The 18,093-nt window shown below is 48.7% G+C and overlaps 1 protein-coding gene across 2 annotated transcripts in view; it reads right to left on the reverse strand.

Annotated features, from left to right (window-relative positions):
- OLFM2 (olfactomedin 2) overlaps nt 1-18,093 on the reverse strand; it is a gene marked incomplete at its 5' end in the record, with an annotated part of 59,578 nt that overhangs the window by 26,396 nt on the left and 15,089 nt on the right. The window contains one exon of one of the 2 annotated variants that reach the window (XM_084250578.1): nt 17,729-17,863. The exons of the other annotated variant lie outside the window; for it this stretch is intronic. Within the exon in view, the coding sequence (XP_084106704.1) occupies nt 17,729-17,863 (135 nt within the window). Of the gene's footprint in view, nt 1-17,728; nt 17,864-18,093 lie in introns of those variants that run through there. 2 annotated transcript variants of the gene reach the window in all.

Raw genomic sequence — 18,093 nt, forward strand, 5'->3', positions numbered from 1 at the left:
GTGGAAAAATACCACCCGCTGTGGAGGCAGGGGGGTTGGGGGGGGCGGGGGAGGCAGAGAAGGTGCCTGCGCTGTTCTCTCAGCTTCAACTCTAGCTTTGTCTTAGAAACTCATTACCTTGGGACCCCCAGTTCAGGATGGAGTGGGGAGGGAGCCCAGCTTACCATGAGGCAAAGGAACTCTGGAGGCAAACCATGGGGAGGTCACATGTGGCTTCCTGGTGGGCCTGTGGAGGGGACTAGTCCACATGGGAAGAAATAAAGTATGTGTGTGTGGGCCTCCCTGTGTCAGTGTGTGATTCTGAATGTGGAAGGGACTGTGGTCATCTATAGAACTGTTGGCCAATTTTCCAGTTCCTCTTTCTCGGGAACACACAGGCCCACACCTCCCCTGCGTGGCTATATGGCTTCCTTTGGCCAATGGCTGTGCGAATGCAAGTGACTTCCGGTGAGAACTTGAACAGCCACTAAGTGATTCGCCACATTCTTGCCCCAGCGTCTGTGGAAGTGCATGTTGATGAGCAGTCTCCATCAGGTGGGGGCCCCAAGGGACCACGCTAGGCAGAGACCCCCAACAACCAACATGCAACATGAGCTCATTGGCTACACTAATCCACTGGAACGCGGGAACTGTGTTACACCCTCAGACTCACCTATTAAGACTGGCATGGTGCCCGCGAGGGTGTGACGCAGATGCACACCACATGTTTGTCTGTATGGTCAAGAACATGCTGTGTGCACAGCATGTCTGCAAGGCCCTTGGCCTAAGTCTGTGGGGATCAGCAAGAATATGAAACTATGCCCACGAGTGTGTGAAACAGAGACAGAATAAGGATGTGTGAGGCCATTATGTGGGGGAGAAGACACAAATGTGAGAGGCCAGGCACTGCACAACCCCAGGAGCGCTGCTCCCCAAAGACAGCCTGCACCTGGAGCCATGCCACTGTTACAGATGTGAGTCCCAGGGTGGGAGACCGTGTCTGGAGGTGCGGGCTGGATCCACTGCTGGTGCACTTGTGAAATAGTGGTAAGATCGGTGCATATGTCTGTGTAAGGACATGTGTGTCTGTGCAAAGCATGCTGCTGTGTCTGAGGCACATACACCAGTTTGGGCGATCTCTGCAAGTGTCTGCTGCAGAGTGAACATGTCAACTCTGCTGAGCACATTTCCAAGCTCATGGGCCTGAGCTGGCTCCAACTTGGGTCCTAGGATGACCTGATATTGGAAAATAAAATTCACTTTCCCTCATCAGTCCTGGGAGATGCTGCATCATTAATCGCAGAGGTACTCAACAGTTTGAGCAAAGTGATTCCTACAGGGAGCTCCCCACAGGGCAAACTTCCCTGAGACAAGCCCAACCTTCTGTTTCTAATCTCGTGGCTCAGCTGTGGTCTCTCAGGAAGTGGGTTCAGCTCTTGTCCCTCTCAAGACTCAGGTTCAACTGGGGTCTATCCCTGGACATGGGTTTGGCTTTGTCTCTCTCAAGCGAACACCATAGTTCTGAAACAGCACTTCAATTCAGTGCTGTCTCCAAGGGCCGGGTTTATCTTTGGTCTCTCCCTAGATCCACATTCGTCTTTGTCTATCCAGGCCTTCGTCTTGACCCTAGTCTGTCTCAGAGTCAACCATGGAGTATCTCAAGATCGCAAGGGTGTACCCCTGTTCTGTCCGAGGATTGAATTCATCCCCAGCCTTGGGCCCTGAGCTGATGTGGGCTATCTCAGGGCCATTTCTCCAGGTCTATCTCCGCATCTGAGTCCACCTTGCGCTAGCGCAGCCTTCACAATTGGGTGAGAAATCCGCAGTCGCACTCCTCCAGAGCGTCGCCCCCTCAGGCATTACTTCCCCTGAAGCGCTCAGGCCTCTGATGACCTCTCACTGCAAATGATGGGTGTGTCCCAGGATTAGGAGGGTAAGGGAATTCTATTTTCCAATGCCATTATGTAAAATTCATTAAAGTAGATTTTTTGGGTCTTTTAAGGATTATGAGGAGGCTTTCTTGGTGGGCTGTTACCAGTAGCATTAATCTTCAGCAGTGGGCAGTGTTCATAGGAGCCAACATGAGTCTCACCTCAGAGAGCTGGGCTTCCCCACATCTGAGCTGTGTCTAAGCTCAGATGCCAAACTCCAGGCCAGGAGTTCAGGGGGGCTCTGATGAGGGCCTTCTTCTTGGGAGTGGGCCACAAGGAAAGTCAGCACACTGCTGCGCGAAGCTTCCACTAAACAGAGACTAGGGAGATTCTCTATTCTCCTCCCACCTTCCCATACCTCCCAGAGGACATCAGAGCCATAAGATGGGACCCCTCTTTGCTCGTGCCATAGTGTATGAGCTTTGCTCCCTCCTAACCCTTACCTCTTTATACAAAGGTGGGTCTGCCCCTCCTCTGTAGGTTCCCGTGGCCACTCTTTCTTGGATCTTAATCTGTCTTCTTGGAAATCTTCTACAATCAATACCTTATCTTTTTCTTGCATATTCAACCTCTTCCTCTCAGGCAGAAATTTCTCACTAGTTTTCAAATAAACTCAAGTCTCCTATTAGAAAAGAAAATGCCTTATTTGAATCTACCTTCCAACCTTCTCCTCCTCCTCTTAGCCTACACGAACTACCCCCATTTGCTCATTTCCTGGGCTTGCCCCTCTACCACTCTGATCTAGTTTCTGACCCCATTGTGCCTTCAACACAGCTCTTGCAAAGTCCACCAGTGGCATCCGTGTTTCTAAATCCAATGGGTGACTTTCAGCCTACAACCTTTCCACACCCTCAGCAGGCTTGACCTGTTAACCACTCTCCTTTTCTTGGTATCGTTCCTTCCTGGGCCACATGGCCCAGGCTTGCATGGTTCCTGCCTGCCTCAATACGTCCATTTCCTATGGACGTATTTTTCCATTTTTCCTCCACCTGGCCATTAAATGTCACAGACTAGGGTTTTTCAACCACAGTACTATTGGTATCTTGGCCAGATAACAATTCTGTACACTGTAAAATGTTCAGCAGCATTCCTGGATTCAGCCTCTTAGACACCAATAGTATCCCTTCCCAGTTGTGACAAAATGTCTCCAGATTTTGCCAAATGCCACCTGGATCCCCAATCATCTCTAGGCTCAGTCTTACGTTCTCTTCACCTTAATCTATCTCTAATCCTTACCAAAGTTTCCACCTCCGTGTGCAGGAATATAGATACTTCTGACTCCAAATCCATATATATGTCTGACTCCTTCAGAAGTCTTAAAAACATCTCAATCTCAACATGCTCAAAATGAAATATAAGGTCTTGAATGTAGTTCTCATACAATATTCCCTTCGTCACATCTCTAAGTCAGTGGTTCAGGTATCCAGGCATTATCCTCACCCCCGATTCCATTTCCTCACCAAATCTGGTGGACTTTAACTGCTAAGTATTTGAGAACTCATGCCTGGTCCTCCATCTCTACCACCACTCAATGGCCCAAACCACCCTCACAACTCAGAAAGTCTCTCTGATCTACCTTGATCTAGCCTTTCTCTCAGCAGTCCATTGCATACATGGGAGCCTCTGGGAGCTTCTGCAGTGCACATGTGATCACATCATCCTCTCAACCAAAACCCATTGCTAGATCCCTTTTATTCTTAGAATACAGATATAACTCCTTAACAAAGCCACAAAGCCCTGTATGTCTGCCCTTTCCATACCTCTCAGCTTCCATGCTACACTGCATTGCCTTTCCAAAGCCTTCTCTGGTTTGTCATACTGTCCACACTTTCTCTTACCACAGGGCTTTTGCACAAGCAATTCCCTCTGCTCAGAGTTTCTTTTGTTTTCTGCTTCAGATATCAGCACTTATGTTCCCTGACCTCCCAGATTAGATCAAATCTCTATTAGAAACACCTGAAACACTGAGGATCTTTTTCCCTCAAAGTTGTTATTATAGCTGCCACTTACATTTACTTGTGAATACTTGATCTTCACCTGTTTGCTCATTTTGAAGGAAGTTCCCTGCAACCATGTCTGCTTGACATCTTATCTCCCATCATGGGCATAGTAGGTTCTCAAAAGTTCTGGCTGAGTACATACATGGATGAACAAATGGCCCACTACTTTCAAAGACAAGTTTGAGTCTCTTGCCCTGGCATTTGAGGGCTGACCTCTTAAAGGTCAGAGCAAAGACTAAAGGGCACAAGATACCAAGTGGAGATGAAAAATTCACAGAAGCACGGATGACCAAGAGAGTCTAAGCACCACCTCCAGGGAAAGGGTAAATCTTAGGGAGATACTGGCCTTCCAGGAAGCATGGAGGAGTTTAGGCCATTATCTACTCCTGGCTATTAAAAGGCAAAGTGTTCCAGTTAATATCCGGTCTGCTCTGGTCCCCTTCTCTTTTAGAAATTCTCCCTAGATTTTATGCTTCTTTCGAACTACCACTCCATTTCTCTGCTCCGCTTTTTCTCTCACCCTTACATCTGGTCCACCAGCAAGTCCTGACAGCTCTTCTTCCACAATGTGTGCCAAGTCTGCCCACTGCTCACTATTCTGGATGCTTCCATCCTGGCCTCACCACTGCTCGCTTTTGCTTGGACTATTGCAGCTACCTCCTACCTGATCTCCCTACTCCACCATCACGCCCTGGAATCCATTCCCCAACAGAGAAGTTAGAGAGATCTTCAAACAATATGAATAGATCAAGGCACTTCTACTGCCTCCCCCCTCGCCATACACATACTGTCATGCAGGATGCCTCTGTCTAGCAACTTCACATTGCATCTAGAATAAAAACTAACAACTCCCTTTGGACTACGAGGCTCTGAATGCAGACTCCTGCCAACCTGTATGCAGTCTCCTGCCAACCTGCACAATCTCAGCCCTTACTCCTCTCAAGTTATCCAATCCACTCTTTCCTTGGGACTGAGTCTCGTGGCCTACCAATTAGTCAGCAGGCAATGACTCCCTCTTTTCAGAAGGCACATTCTGGTGTCAGGGTCTCTGCATTTACAGCCTCCTCTCCCAGAATGTTCTGCCAGTGTTTTTCATAGCCAACTCCTTCTCATCTGTCAGTCTCTACTCAAATGTCATCTCCTCAAACTTCAAACTTTCAATTATAAGATGAATAACTTCTGGGAATCTAATGCGACTATAGTTAACATATTTGAATGTTGTACTACATATTTGAATGTTGCTAAGCACATTCTTCTTAGCACAGACACACAAAGGCAATTACATGAGGCGATGGAAAAAATGTTAACTAACCCTATGTAATCATTTCACAATATATTTAGCAAATCATCATGTTGTACATCTGAAACTTACACAATGTTATATGTCAACTAAAGGGGAAAAAATGTCTCCATCCCAGAGAACTTACCTTTATGTCCCAACAAAGTAAGGCTCCCAGTCACTTCTTTCTCATCTCCCTTTGAAAGTGCTCCTTTTCTTTACAGCACCTATCTAGCTAAAATGAGCTTATTTATCTGCTTACATGTTTATTGTGTCTCTGGTAGAATATACACATCACAAGGCTGAGGTCAAGCCATCATATTCACAGCTGTATCCCACCACCTGTGCCAGTGTGTGAGACTCTAGACCTTCAGCCTTTGCCAAGTGAATGAGTGAATGATGACAACTATCACTGCCTCCCCTCATGGTGCTCTTTCCAAGAGAGTGTGCCTAACCATAAATTTACCTCCATAAGCATGTGTTCCCAGGTGCCTAGGTGTCCGGTTTAAGCTAACTGGACAATATATGGATTCCCAGGACAAGCTGAAAGTGTCAGATTCTCCAATCTAGTGAGAGGGAATTGGAACATGGAGCTGAGATAATGAAAAGGTATGAGGCTGAAGGGTCACAAGAGACTTAAGACTGCAGAAACCTGGAGGCATGGGTAAGCTAGCATGAGGGGAACAGAGACAAGGGCCCCCAGAGTGAAGGCAGGGACAAGAAAGTGGCAAGATGCTCTTAAATCCATAGTCCCACCTCTGGTACCATCCCTCACCCTGGCTTAACTCCGCACATTGCTACTTCTGGATCACAATTTCTCATTTGTTGTTGGTCTTTTCCCACTAAAACATCAGCTCCACAAGTACAAGCACCTCATCTATTTTGTCTACCTGGCACATAGTAGGTATATGATAAATAGTTGCTAACTGAATTGATAAATAAGTGAATGAGTGATGGCTCTCCAAAGCCCCAGAGCCCCAGCTATCATATTTTGTGCAACTCCTTACATAAAGCTCCTATTTCACTGGGCCATTTTAGGGCATTTTCTATTCTGAACAGACTCTCTGTCACCCACCCACCCCCAAGCAAAGAGGCTGGAACTGTGATGCTTGGAGGCAAATGAAAATGGAAAGAGATGACAGGGAGGAACCCACCAATGTGAGAGGAAACTAGGGCTTTAAAGGACTGAGTCTCTCAAACTAAAGCAGGAAAGAAACAGACGAAGCAGGAAGGCTGAAGGGACATGACAGTGGATTCCAGGACAGGCAGGGGGATGAGAAAAAAAGGTGGACAAGTGGACACAAGGGACCAGGATCTCTGCATTTTCAGGAGCATATTCATAATGGTAACCACAGCTCTACTCACTGGTGTTGGTCCTTCACATGCCCCAGGCCCTCCCTGTGGTGGCACCTGAAGCCTTTTCCCATGCACTGGCCACCATGAGCAGCTCTGATGGGTGGGGGGTGTCAACCATGGGAGAATCTCAGCTCAGGAAGCCAGTGGAGTAATGCTGGGCTCAAGGGTCTGTGTTCCCAGAGAGTGTTGCTGGGTCACCCAGGGGCCCACATGACTGTGGATTTACTCTCAAGGGTCCTCCAAAAAGAGCCTGGGAGCAATTTGAAGCAACTCCAGGAGTCCAGGGAATTTGGGGGGGAAGAATGGGTCATTTGTGTCCCAAAATAGTGGCTTGGAGATACTGGGGCACCTGAGGGTTCTGTAACTGTGGATATCTATGTTTATCCACAGGCACTGTAATCATCTATGGTCTGGACACATATGGAACATCTGGACACATCTGTGACCAGTCATGCATATGTGCACACATTTGTGTAAATCCAGAATGACTGTGTGCATCGGTGTGCAACTGGAAGCACGTGCACCTTGCACTGCCAGCCATGGTCATGAACATTCCCTTCATTCACAGGCATTCTGTTCCCAAACTGTATACAACGTATCCTCAAGCCAATCTGCATGTGTACTGTATCTGTGACTACATGTGAACCCCGGGTGTCTCTGTGTCTATTTGCCTTTCTCCTTGAGCATCCATGGGCGGGTATCACTCTACAGCCATGTATGTGGATTGCCTGTACAGCATAAACAGCTCAGTCAGGGCACCCATCACACAAGTGAATGCTTCCCTGTAATTAAGTACGGTCTTCTGTACACCACTCTGAACAGTCACGTACACATGTGTCTGTCTACCCAGACAGACATGTAACCTATCTGTGTGCTCTCAAGAACAGCCAGCCCTTTCATGTATAATTCTCTGCGTCCATTTGTGCCCACCTGCCTGTATGCACGAACTTCCTTCCATTCCTCTCAATAGGAATTGACATCTGTGTACATTCTGTCAGCTGCCCTCTTAGGTCTCCCCAAGTAACTCATTAGCATTGCAGTCAGTCCCGAAATATTTCTGCAGAATTTATGTTTTACTAATAAGCTTGGTGTACTGCTGAGGTCACCTGGTACTTACAAGGGCTAATGGATCCAGCCTTGGCCAGCAGGGTTGGGGAATCCTGGCCTCCCAGAATAGCCAGAGAATGTACTCACCAGAATGAACAAATTTCCCTTCCTTCTCACTGCACCAAATGTCCCAGCCTGCAGAACCTAAGTCTCATTTCAAGTTATGTTTATGGCCCTAACACTACCCTGGCATCGCACTATTGGATGCATCACCAGACTTATTATATTCAAAGCTGCATCACATTTATGGGCATTATACTGAGGGCTCCATCAACAGACCTGTCATTATACTGAAGGCTACATTATATCTCTGGGCATTACATAGAAGGTTGCATCATCAAACCTGTCTTTATGAGAAGACTGAATCACCCTTTTGGTCACTGAAGCCTAGGCTGAGCATGATACTGAGGGCTTCATAACTAGCAAATAAAATTTTGAAAGTAACCCTTTCCCTCTGTACTAGTAACTCCCCTGTGTGGGGCAAGAAGGGTCGGGCAGAGGTAAGGTTGAGAAGTAATCCTAAGGGGCTACAGCAGAGGTCTGGGAACCCTGGAGCCATGCACCAGGGATTGACATTACCAAAGACAGAGAAGCAAACATATATCAGAACTTGGAATGGCCCCTCATGATCCACCAGTGCTGAAGGGGTTGGGGAGATGCAGACCTGGAAGCGGCAGCTATCGGCCTCTGCTGGCCCGTCCAGGAGTCCTTCAAAACATACCTTACCACACCTTGAAGAGAAACGCTCAGCACACAGCACAGGCTGCACAGCCTGGTACAGCGGCCATGCCCTGCCAAGCACCACCATGTGCCGCACCTGACACACCCGAGCACGCTACGCTCAGACGTTCCCCACATGAGACATGGTGGTTTCATTCCCACATGTTCCTCAGGCACGCCCGGGAGCTATTGGATTCTCCTTACAGGAAAGGGCATGTCTGCCATGAAAACACACCCAACATGTTCAAACACGCCGCAACATGACCTGACACGCATGGCAGGCTTCAGCATGCGTGCACATGCCCCGGCACACCCCGGGCAGTCTGCCTGAGTCTCTGTGCCTGTGGCCCGCTGCCTTTCTGGATGGACTGGGGGGTAGCGGGGAGAAGGCTGCTATAAATTAAACATTAAGACACCGTCTGAGTGCTGGGCCTGTCATCCACTCATTGGCTGACTCTCTCCCAGGAGGCTTCGGGACTGCAGGGTAGGGGAGAGGGCAGGGGAAGTGGCTCGCTTAATTAATTAGTCCTAATTGAGATATCTTTGTAAATATTCCCTTATTGAAGGACACGATCCCATTGTTTCCTGGGAATTTGCCGGCTCTATTTGTCTCCAGTCCCTGAGTATCACAGAAATGACAAGAAAAGAAATAGCACTCCTCAGGACTGCTTGAACCTTAGCTGTGCTTCTGATAATAATGGTGACACTGAGAGACAAGAAGGGAGGCTCAGAGATACTCAGAGATCCAGACAGAGTGGCAAGCAGAGAGACAGAGATGAGGAAATACAGGGAAAGAGCAAGCCAGGCAAAGCCAGGCAGAGAAACTTCACAACAGGGAGGACCAGAAGTGGGGACAGATGGACCCACGGGTGGGCAGACAAACCTCCCTCTGCCTTTTCCAGCCTCGTCCGTTTCCCTACCTCCCCATCTCCTGGGCAAACCACCCACTGCGGCAGCAGCTAACAATCAAGCCTGATTCCTCTTTGACCCTAACTACCCTCCCCTTCTCTTTCCCTCCTCCAATCACTCCTGCAATCATCTCCCTTGTTCAAAATGAGCTTCTGCAGCTGCAGCCCAGACAGCTGTTCCATGTTGGAGCCAGCACTGGGGTCTGGTGGCTGGGTCCTAGAGGGATGCCCTCCTGGGCAGCAGGGAGGTGGGTGGTGAGAAGAGAGGGCTCCGGGGTAGGAAGTCTCCTGGAGGTACTACCCATCCCCACCCTAAGCTTCTACTGAAGCTCCATCCCCATCACTAGTATCGCCAGGGGTGCAGACACCCTATGCCCACTCTGGGACCTTCAAAGGTTCGTGCGGGTCTAGTTCATCTTGTCCCGCTCACTGAATCCTACCCAACACCCGACACGGGCCCTGGCTCTGTCCTGCCTCAAGAGCCCTCTCAAGGCTGAGAATTCTGGTCTCTCCCCCATCTCCTATCAGGATCCTGGACTGTGATGCAGCAACTATGGTGGTGTGGAAACAGAACCCCAGAGAGAAAAACACACAGACAAGCATAAACTGTGAATGAGATGAAAGATATACAGAGACAGAGATGACAGAGTCAGAGACAGAGAAAAAGCCAGATATATACAGACAGGACAAAACAGATTTAGAGACAAAAAAAAAAAAAAAAAAACAGAGATAGAGAGAAGCTGAAGTATGACAGAGCCAAAGAGAGGGAGATATCCAAACACAGGCAGACAGAGAGATAATCATCAATATCCACTCAACAAACATGTACTGAATATCTGTTATTGTTGCAGATACAGTTCAGACACACAGACAGAGAGAGAGAGAGAGAGAGAGAGAGAGAGAGAGAGAGAGAGAGAGAGAGAGAGACTCAAAAGACAGAATAGAAAAGCATCTAGACTGAGACAGAGACAAGGACTGGAAACCATCTTGGTCCCCTAGGTATCCCAGGGGCTGTCTCTTCACTCCCACACACAAATACACCTAACCCTACATCAAATTCTCTCAAAGTGCCAGGGCATCCCCAAGATAGCTGCCTTTCTTCCTTGCCCAGCTTCAAAGCTGCTCCCCACTGGAGCTTCACAAAGAGATGTCAGCCACCAAAGTCAGAGGTGAGAAAGATGCTGGGGGCATGACAGACACAAAGAGGCAGAAATCAGTGCTTCCCTCTAGAAGATGAGGAAAACAGTCACTCCAGGAGCCCCAAGGCCCAGACCATGCTCCCTTGACAGCTGTCCATGGTGCTGACAGGATGGGCAAAATCTGCACCTCAAGCCATTTCTATGCATTGTCATCAAGCTTGTGGGTCCAGAGGACTGGTCAGCAACACTTACAGTTGAAGGTTCCTGACCATCTCAAACACACCACCTTCCAACCCATCCCAAAGCCTTCACACACCCTCTTCTCTGGCTCTCTCTCCCTCTGCCTTACCAACTCTGATTTTGCTCAACTCTTACTCATCTGTCATGTCTCAGGTCAAATGTCACCTCCTCAATGAGGAGGGCTCTGATGCCCACTCCTTCACAATTGCATGCCCTCACAGCTCCACATCTTCTCCTTCACTGCTGTGTCTCCAGCCCCCCAGCACAAGACTTTGCATATAAAGTGATTTAATAGTAGCTAGTTAGGGATGATTCTGCTCTGCTCTCTGCTGGCAAGACCACGCCATACTTTTATGGTTAATTTGGCAATTTGTTGACTATTGATTCAAACAGGAAACAAGGGGGAAAACATTAAGAAATGTGCTTCTAAACCTTGGAAGAAGTCTTGGGGTGGGGATCACAGAAATATCCCTCAAGGCTCAGAGGCATCATCAGGAGGAAGAAGGAGCAGTTATCTTAAGAGGCAATACTGAGATGGTTTGGGAAATACCTGCTGTCCAAAACATGAAGACCCCAGTAATGCACAAAAGGGATACAGTTCCTGCTTGCACAGCAATTCTATGCTGCTGGTGGCAAACAATGACCAAGATGATTTTAGATAATTATGAGTACTGGGCAGAAAATAGATGAGGTTCAAATAATAGAGTAGGGACATTTGAGCTGGAATGGTCACAGGAGCTCTCTCTGCAGAGGCAACATCTGAGCTGAAATCTGAGTTTTGAGGAAGAGCAGGCTGAAGGAAGCCCTGGGGGAGGGTATTCAAGGAGGATGGCATAACAAATTCAAAGTTGCAGAGGCAGAACAAGAAGAGTAACAAGGGATGGAAGAAGGTCCAAGATCTAAGACTTAGGTTGGCTGAGTCTTGTAATATTAATACTAGTGGTGGTGGTGGTGGCAGTGGTGATGATGATGATCTCCATTACAGACACCTTCATGTGTCAGGTATACCATAATGCCCATATTACTATTCTCCTCATTTCATAAATGAAGAAATTGTGGCTTAACAAGTTGGGCCAGGGTAAGAAGTTTAGATTTGGTGCCAATGAGGCAGACAAAAGTTAAAAGGAGGCAGATTTCACACTCATATTCCAGAAGAATTTTCTAGCTATTTGATCTCTTGAAAACTGCAACAGGCAGTCTCATACCTTTCCTGTTCTAAACCTCTCCAACTCTCCTATCCTCCAACATTTAGGATGACATGCAAGCACCTCAACCCAACACTTTCTGGCCACTCAAGGCACTGCCACACTCCTTCCAACCTAGCCCATAAGTCTCTAGCAACTCTGAACTGCTGGTAGTTGCTCTGTGTCCACCAGGATGCTTCCTGACTCTGAGCCTTTGTCTGGAATGTCCTTGGTCTGTCTGCACCTTGCTGATTCCTTCTAGATTTTAAGATTCCGTTTCAGCAATGACATCTCTAAGAAACTTCCATCACACTGGCTGGTTTTGGTTGCCCATCTTCTCTGCCCCCATAACACTGCAGATATAACATCCCTACCATCTCACACACCATGTCATGTCACAAGCACCGAGATGAGACTACGATTTGCTTGAAATCAGGGGCCTTAATAATCATTATATTTCATAGTCGAGAACCCTTCCCACTACAAACTACATGCTCAATAAATATTCCCTCATCCTTTGAAGTACTGAAGCAGAAGCAGGAAGTCCACAATTGGGAGCCTGTGAAAAAGGCAGGTATGGGTCAAATCCACAATATGCCTATTTTTCTCCGCTATCTAGACCCCTATTCTAGTAAAGCCTCCATTATCATTCACCTGAACTGGTACAGTGGCTTCTTCCCTGATCTCCTGGCTCCTGTCCTCACCTCCCACAGTCTGCCCTCCCCTCTTCCTCACCCCTGCAGGGGCCAAAGGGAAACCATGGGCATCGAAGTCAAGTCCTATTCCTCCTCCTCTAAGTCCTGCCAGCATGGTCCCTGGCTTCCCACTTACTCACTAAACAAATATGTATCGAATACCTACTGTATAGTAAGTCCTGTGCTAAGCACTGGGGCTACAACAGTCAACATTAACTTTTGTTAATGTTTTTAAAAGATGGAGCTTCCTTTGTGCAGCTAATAGTTATAGTGGGAAATCAGACAACAAAATAAGTCAACTACACAGAGTATATTAGAAGGTTAAAAGTGCAACAGAGAAAGAGAAAATAAGAAAGTAGGACAGGTTAGATGAGGAGCTGCAAGTTAAGTATAAAATCCCTATAGGGCTCCCCCGAAAAGTGATGTGGCTCTGCCACCCCCTGACCTCATCTCCTCTTGCTCTCTCCCTCGCTCACTCTGCCCTAGCCACGGTGGCCACCTGACTGTTTCTCTAACACATCAGATATGTCTCCACATCAGATATGTCTCCACCTCAGGGCCTCTGCACTTGCTGTTCATTCTGTGACTCTCTTCCCATAGATGTGAACCCTCCCTAGATGTGAACCTTCAGATATCCGCTCAAAATCTGTGGACACGTCCTCAGAAAGACCACTCAGTCTAACAGCCCATCACTTCCCATGCACTAGGCTTCCATACTCTTTATAGCACTTGCATTCCCACCTGGAACAGCATTATTTATTTATCCCCATCTCTGCCCTAGAATGTCAGTTCTATGAGAACAAGGACATCTGTCTGTTTTGTTCACTGCCATATCCTTCACATCTAGAATAGATCCTGGCATATAGTAGGCACTCAATGGGTACTTGTTTCATAAAAGAGTAAATGAATAAATGAAGACACCCTCTAATAGAATGCTTGATACTTAGGATGAGAGGAGGTGGGACCAGTGGAGTGGGGTAGTACTTAGGGTGGTTCATAATATTTAAGCACACTTTTTGATCCAGGTCACGGTAGGCCCACACTTCTCACCCACTTTGGGGTTAGATAAGCCATATGATTTGTGTTGACCAATGAAATGTAAGCAAATGTAGCAATCCCTTTCAGAGCAAACCTTTAGCAGTCAGTGGGACTTTTCCCTCCTTCACCTCTCTTGAGGACCAGACCACCGAAGATCCTCCACCACCCCAGCTCCCGGGTGAAGAGCACAAGAAGTGCTTTCCAGCCAGCAGAGATATGCCATGACATGTGGACTGTGCCGAGCCACAGAGGTGTGAGGCTGCTGGTCACCACAGTGCCATTTGGCCTCTCTCAACTGTATCTGAGTATCTGGGGCCTTTGCTCCCCGCAAGAAATTCTTCAACAAAAAGACATGGATTCTGAGCATAGGTTTTACATGGGAAATGCCACAAAGGGCTTTTTGCTGAGAGCTGCTCAGACAGTGCTCATACTTCCCATGAATAAATGAGTCCTCCCCTCCTCCATAAACCCTTCCTTCCCTCCAACCCTCAAGGGGGAGGGAATGGAGAAGGGCAGAGCATATAAGACACAGGTAACTCACTTCAGGCCCCATAAAGACGGCAGCTGCTGGCGACTGCTGACAGCTCTTAGTCTGTTCTGGATTTATGAGCCCCAGGTGAAAAGCCATTCCACCAAAAACTGCCATCCCACAGGGATGTTTATGGCTGGGAGTTGGCCGAAGACAGTAGTGGTGGCAGCTTCCTCCTCACACCTTTCCAGAGATGGTCCAAAACAACATCTTTTAAATCTCCTAGAATGTTAAGCTGCTGCTCCAGGTTGAATTGGGGAGTAGAAGCCATAGACAAAAATGGCCAGAGGGTTTGCACGCATCCCCACCTCACCACTCAGGTCCTTTATTAAGCCACACACCATCCATAAGGTATCCAATCTTCTGCCTCATGACTGGGAATTTTCACTGCTTGGGTTCCTGAACCCCTCAGCCTACCTATGTTTATGCTCTAACCTTCTGACATTCCTTTTTACTGACCATCTACTATGTGCTTTCATTTGTTTTCCCTAATTCAGAGGAAGATAAATTGTTGATTTAGACATTTGACAGGTATTTATTCCATGCCTATGATGTGTTTGGCTACAATAGGGAATCAAACAAATCCTCCTTAGTGAACACCTATTATGCACCCAGCCATCTGTTTCCATTTGAAGGTAGAATTTGTAAATCCTGATGTAGATATAATTGTTGATTCAACCACTTGACAAATATTTATAGTGGTCTTAGAGTTCAGAAGTGAGCAAAACACAGATATTCTCATGGGTCTTAAGGTCTACCTGGAACTCTGAACTCTCCTTGAGTAATGAAGATATTGGAGCTTAGAGATATAATAATTGCACCCCAGGTCACTCCACTAGTAAATTGCAGGAACAGAAGTCAAACCCAAACATGTTTTTTAACCCTGCGCTTACCGCCCCCCCCAATACATTTAACTCAGAGTCCTATCAATAACTGAGCAGGCAGTGAGTTGAGGACTTTCAAGCACATATATGCATGACATGGAGGAAACACTGAATAGTTTTGCTGAATAAACAAAATGGATGGAGAATGGATGAGAAGAGAGATGGATGGACGGACGGATGGATGGCTGGATGGATGGACGGATGGACGGAAGGATGGATACACAGAAGACAAATGAAGAAGAGATGGCTGGATAATGGATAATAGCTGGAAGGAGGGATGGGCAGATGCGTGGGTAGATGGAAGTATGGATGCAAGGAAGGATAGATGGAGAAACAGATAATGGATAATGGATGGATGGAAAGATGAACAGAAAGATAAAGACCTGGATGGATGGATGGATGGATGGATGGATGGATGGATGGATGGATGGATGGAATGATGGATAAACAAGAGGTACAGATGGAAGAATAGAAGGATGGGAAGCTGGATGGTAGATCTGTTACCCACAACATTTCTGTGAAGTATGAATTCCCATTTTATAGATGAGCAAGTTGCAGCTCAGCGTGGTGAAGTCACTGGCCCAAGTCAAGAGCAGTCATAGTGCAAGAAGGGGGTAGCCTGGACTCTAGCCGTGGTTCATCAGACTCCCAAGAAGTTTTCTAGAGCACCCTCAAGTTACAGCCCCTCCCAGGCCCTACCCTGTGCCCTTTAGCACTTTACTCTGCAGAGCCCTTCCGGCAAGGCTTTGTGAGACTGAGAGTTGGGAAAGGGGTCAAGGATGGGAGAGTTATTTGCTTTCAGAAGAGTTCATGAAAGTGTTGGCTTGAGGTGCCATCAGCTAAGGATGAACTAGTGTGAACACCAGGTCTGTTAGGGTACATACACACACACCTCACCGAAAACACATAAATACATGGCACACAAGGAATCCATCCACATGCACACTTAGGTAGTCACAGATTTGCACATACATATTTGCACCTAAACTCACACATTTACAAAGACATACACACCCTACTTATATGCCTACAAAATGCTTGCGTGCTTATGTACTTAATTGCATACACATGCGCACACACAAAATCTTAACTCAGAAATGTTCTTACACACTTATTCCCCAGACACATTATATGCTCATATTTACACGCCATATGCTGCACATCACATGTGCATACATTTACATAGACTCACACTCCTTAGCTGGTTGGAGAGGGGAATATGGCGTCTGATTTCAATGAGATACCATCTCTCTCCCTCCTCAGAAGGCAAAGCAAGAAGGCTGGCTCAGAGTCATGTACACAACTCATACAGCTATGCAATCATGTAACACACACCATAGTCAGGAAAACACTCACTCAGGGACACACCCACACTCATTCTAGGACACACTCTCACACACATGAAGACACTCAGCTAGCAAAGCGGATGAACTTTCTGCCTCCCCCCACACACACACACTGTCTGTCAGAAGCATAGACACAACAGGGAATACTCAAATAATACCACTCAGTGTGACAGAGAGAAAGACACCATTTCACACGCTGACTTCAAGTCTGAAAATCTGGACTAAAAGCTTTTATCCATGTCAAGCCTACTGCCATCTCCCCCAGGGACCCTATAGCCTGGACACAATGCACGGTGCCCCCCTCTCTGCTGGTTTTCAACCCTTGGGAGCAAAGATGTCTTTCCTCTCAGGGAGGGGAGAGAAAGAAGTAGTGTGATGGCCACTGGAGGCTGAACGGGGAGCTGAAGTTGGGGAAACAAGAGCAGGGAAAGGAAGACCAGAGCAATCCAGCTCCATATATTGGGAGGAGTCCCAAAAATAGGCAGAAGAGGGAACCGGCTACTAGGGGCAAGGAGTGGAAGGAGAGAGGCAGGTCTGGAAGATGCTAAGGGAAGTTTGCAGCAGAGACCATTCCGTCTCCACTCCCAGGACCACCATTATTAACCCCAATGCGTCCCGCCCCACTCCCAAGGCTCTGCGTGGAGGCAGCCGGAGGAGGAAGGTGAGGAAGGGAAGGAGAGACATCCTGAGCGTCTAGGGGCAGAGCAAGCCCTGCCCCAGTCAGACCCATCTGTCTCCTAGAAAGGGCGAGTTACGGGAATAAATATTCAGCGCATGGTGAGGAGCAAAATCCTGCGGGGGGTGGCGGGGGTTGAGGGGGGAGTGGTTGTGCAGTGGAGAGAAAAAGAGACAAAAAGAGATACAAAGTCAAAGAGAGAGTAGCGGAGAGAGAACCCGGGAGATACGGAAATACAGGAGCAAACCAGAGGGGGGACCTGGGGGGGCGGTGACGAAGGGGAAAGACAGAGCTGTGAAGGGACTGCTCGGAGACACTGAGACACAAATGGGCCAATATCATGACGGTGGAGACGCTCGGAGACCCCGAGACTCCCCTATTCAGAGACAGGGTTCCTCCCAGTCCCCCGAAACTACCCTCGCGCTCCGCCCCGCTCAGTCGGGACGCGGCTCCATTCCGCAGCCCGGCCGCCTCCGCCCGGCTAGAGGAGCCGGGTCGCCGCTCCACACTGTGCACTAGTAGCAAAATAACAAGAACAAACAGCCTGGGGACGGCTGGGGGCCAGGGGCTCCTCCGCCGCCGCGTCCCGTCTGGGGAGGGCGCCCCAGACCCGGCGCGCCGGGAGCCCGGGGGGCGGGGGCCCCCGGGGGCTGCGGCGACGGCGGCCGCCCGGGCACCACGCCCCCCGGGAGCGCCCCCAGCGCCGCGGCCACTCACGATTTTCTCGGAGGCGCCCGCGCGGGACACGGTGCCGTTAAGCCCCACGAGCGAGGGCAGCGTCTGCGACATCCAGTTGGTGACCATGGCCATGGTGCTGAGCACGGCCCCGATCTTGAGCAGCGGCACCGACATCGCGCCCCCGCCTCATGCCCCGCGGCAGTGCGCGCGCGTCTCGGGGCCCGCCACCTGGCGCTCCGTCCCTCGCCGCCCAGCCGCTCCCGGGGCGCGAGCGCGAGCTGGGGGCCGGGGCCGGGGCCGGCCGGGGGGCTCGGGGACGCGGGCTGCGGCGAGGCGCGCCTCGCGGGCTCTGCTTATAAGGCGCCGGCTCGGCCCCCCTCACCCCCTCCCGCGCCTCCGCGCCG

The sequence above is a fragment of the Talpa europaea genome (assembly GCF_964194135.1).
Source record: "Talpa europaea genome assembly, chromosome: 12".
Classification (NCBI taxonomy): domain Eukaryota; kingdom Metazoa; phylum Chordata; class Mammalia; order Eulipotyphla; family Talpidae; genus Talpa; species Talpa europaea.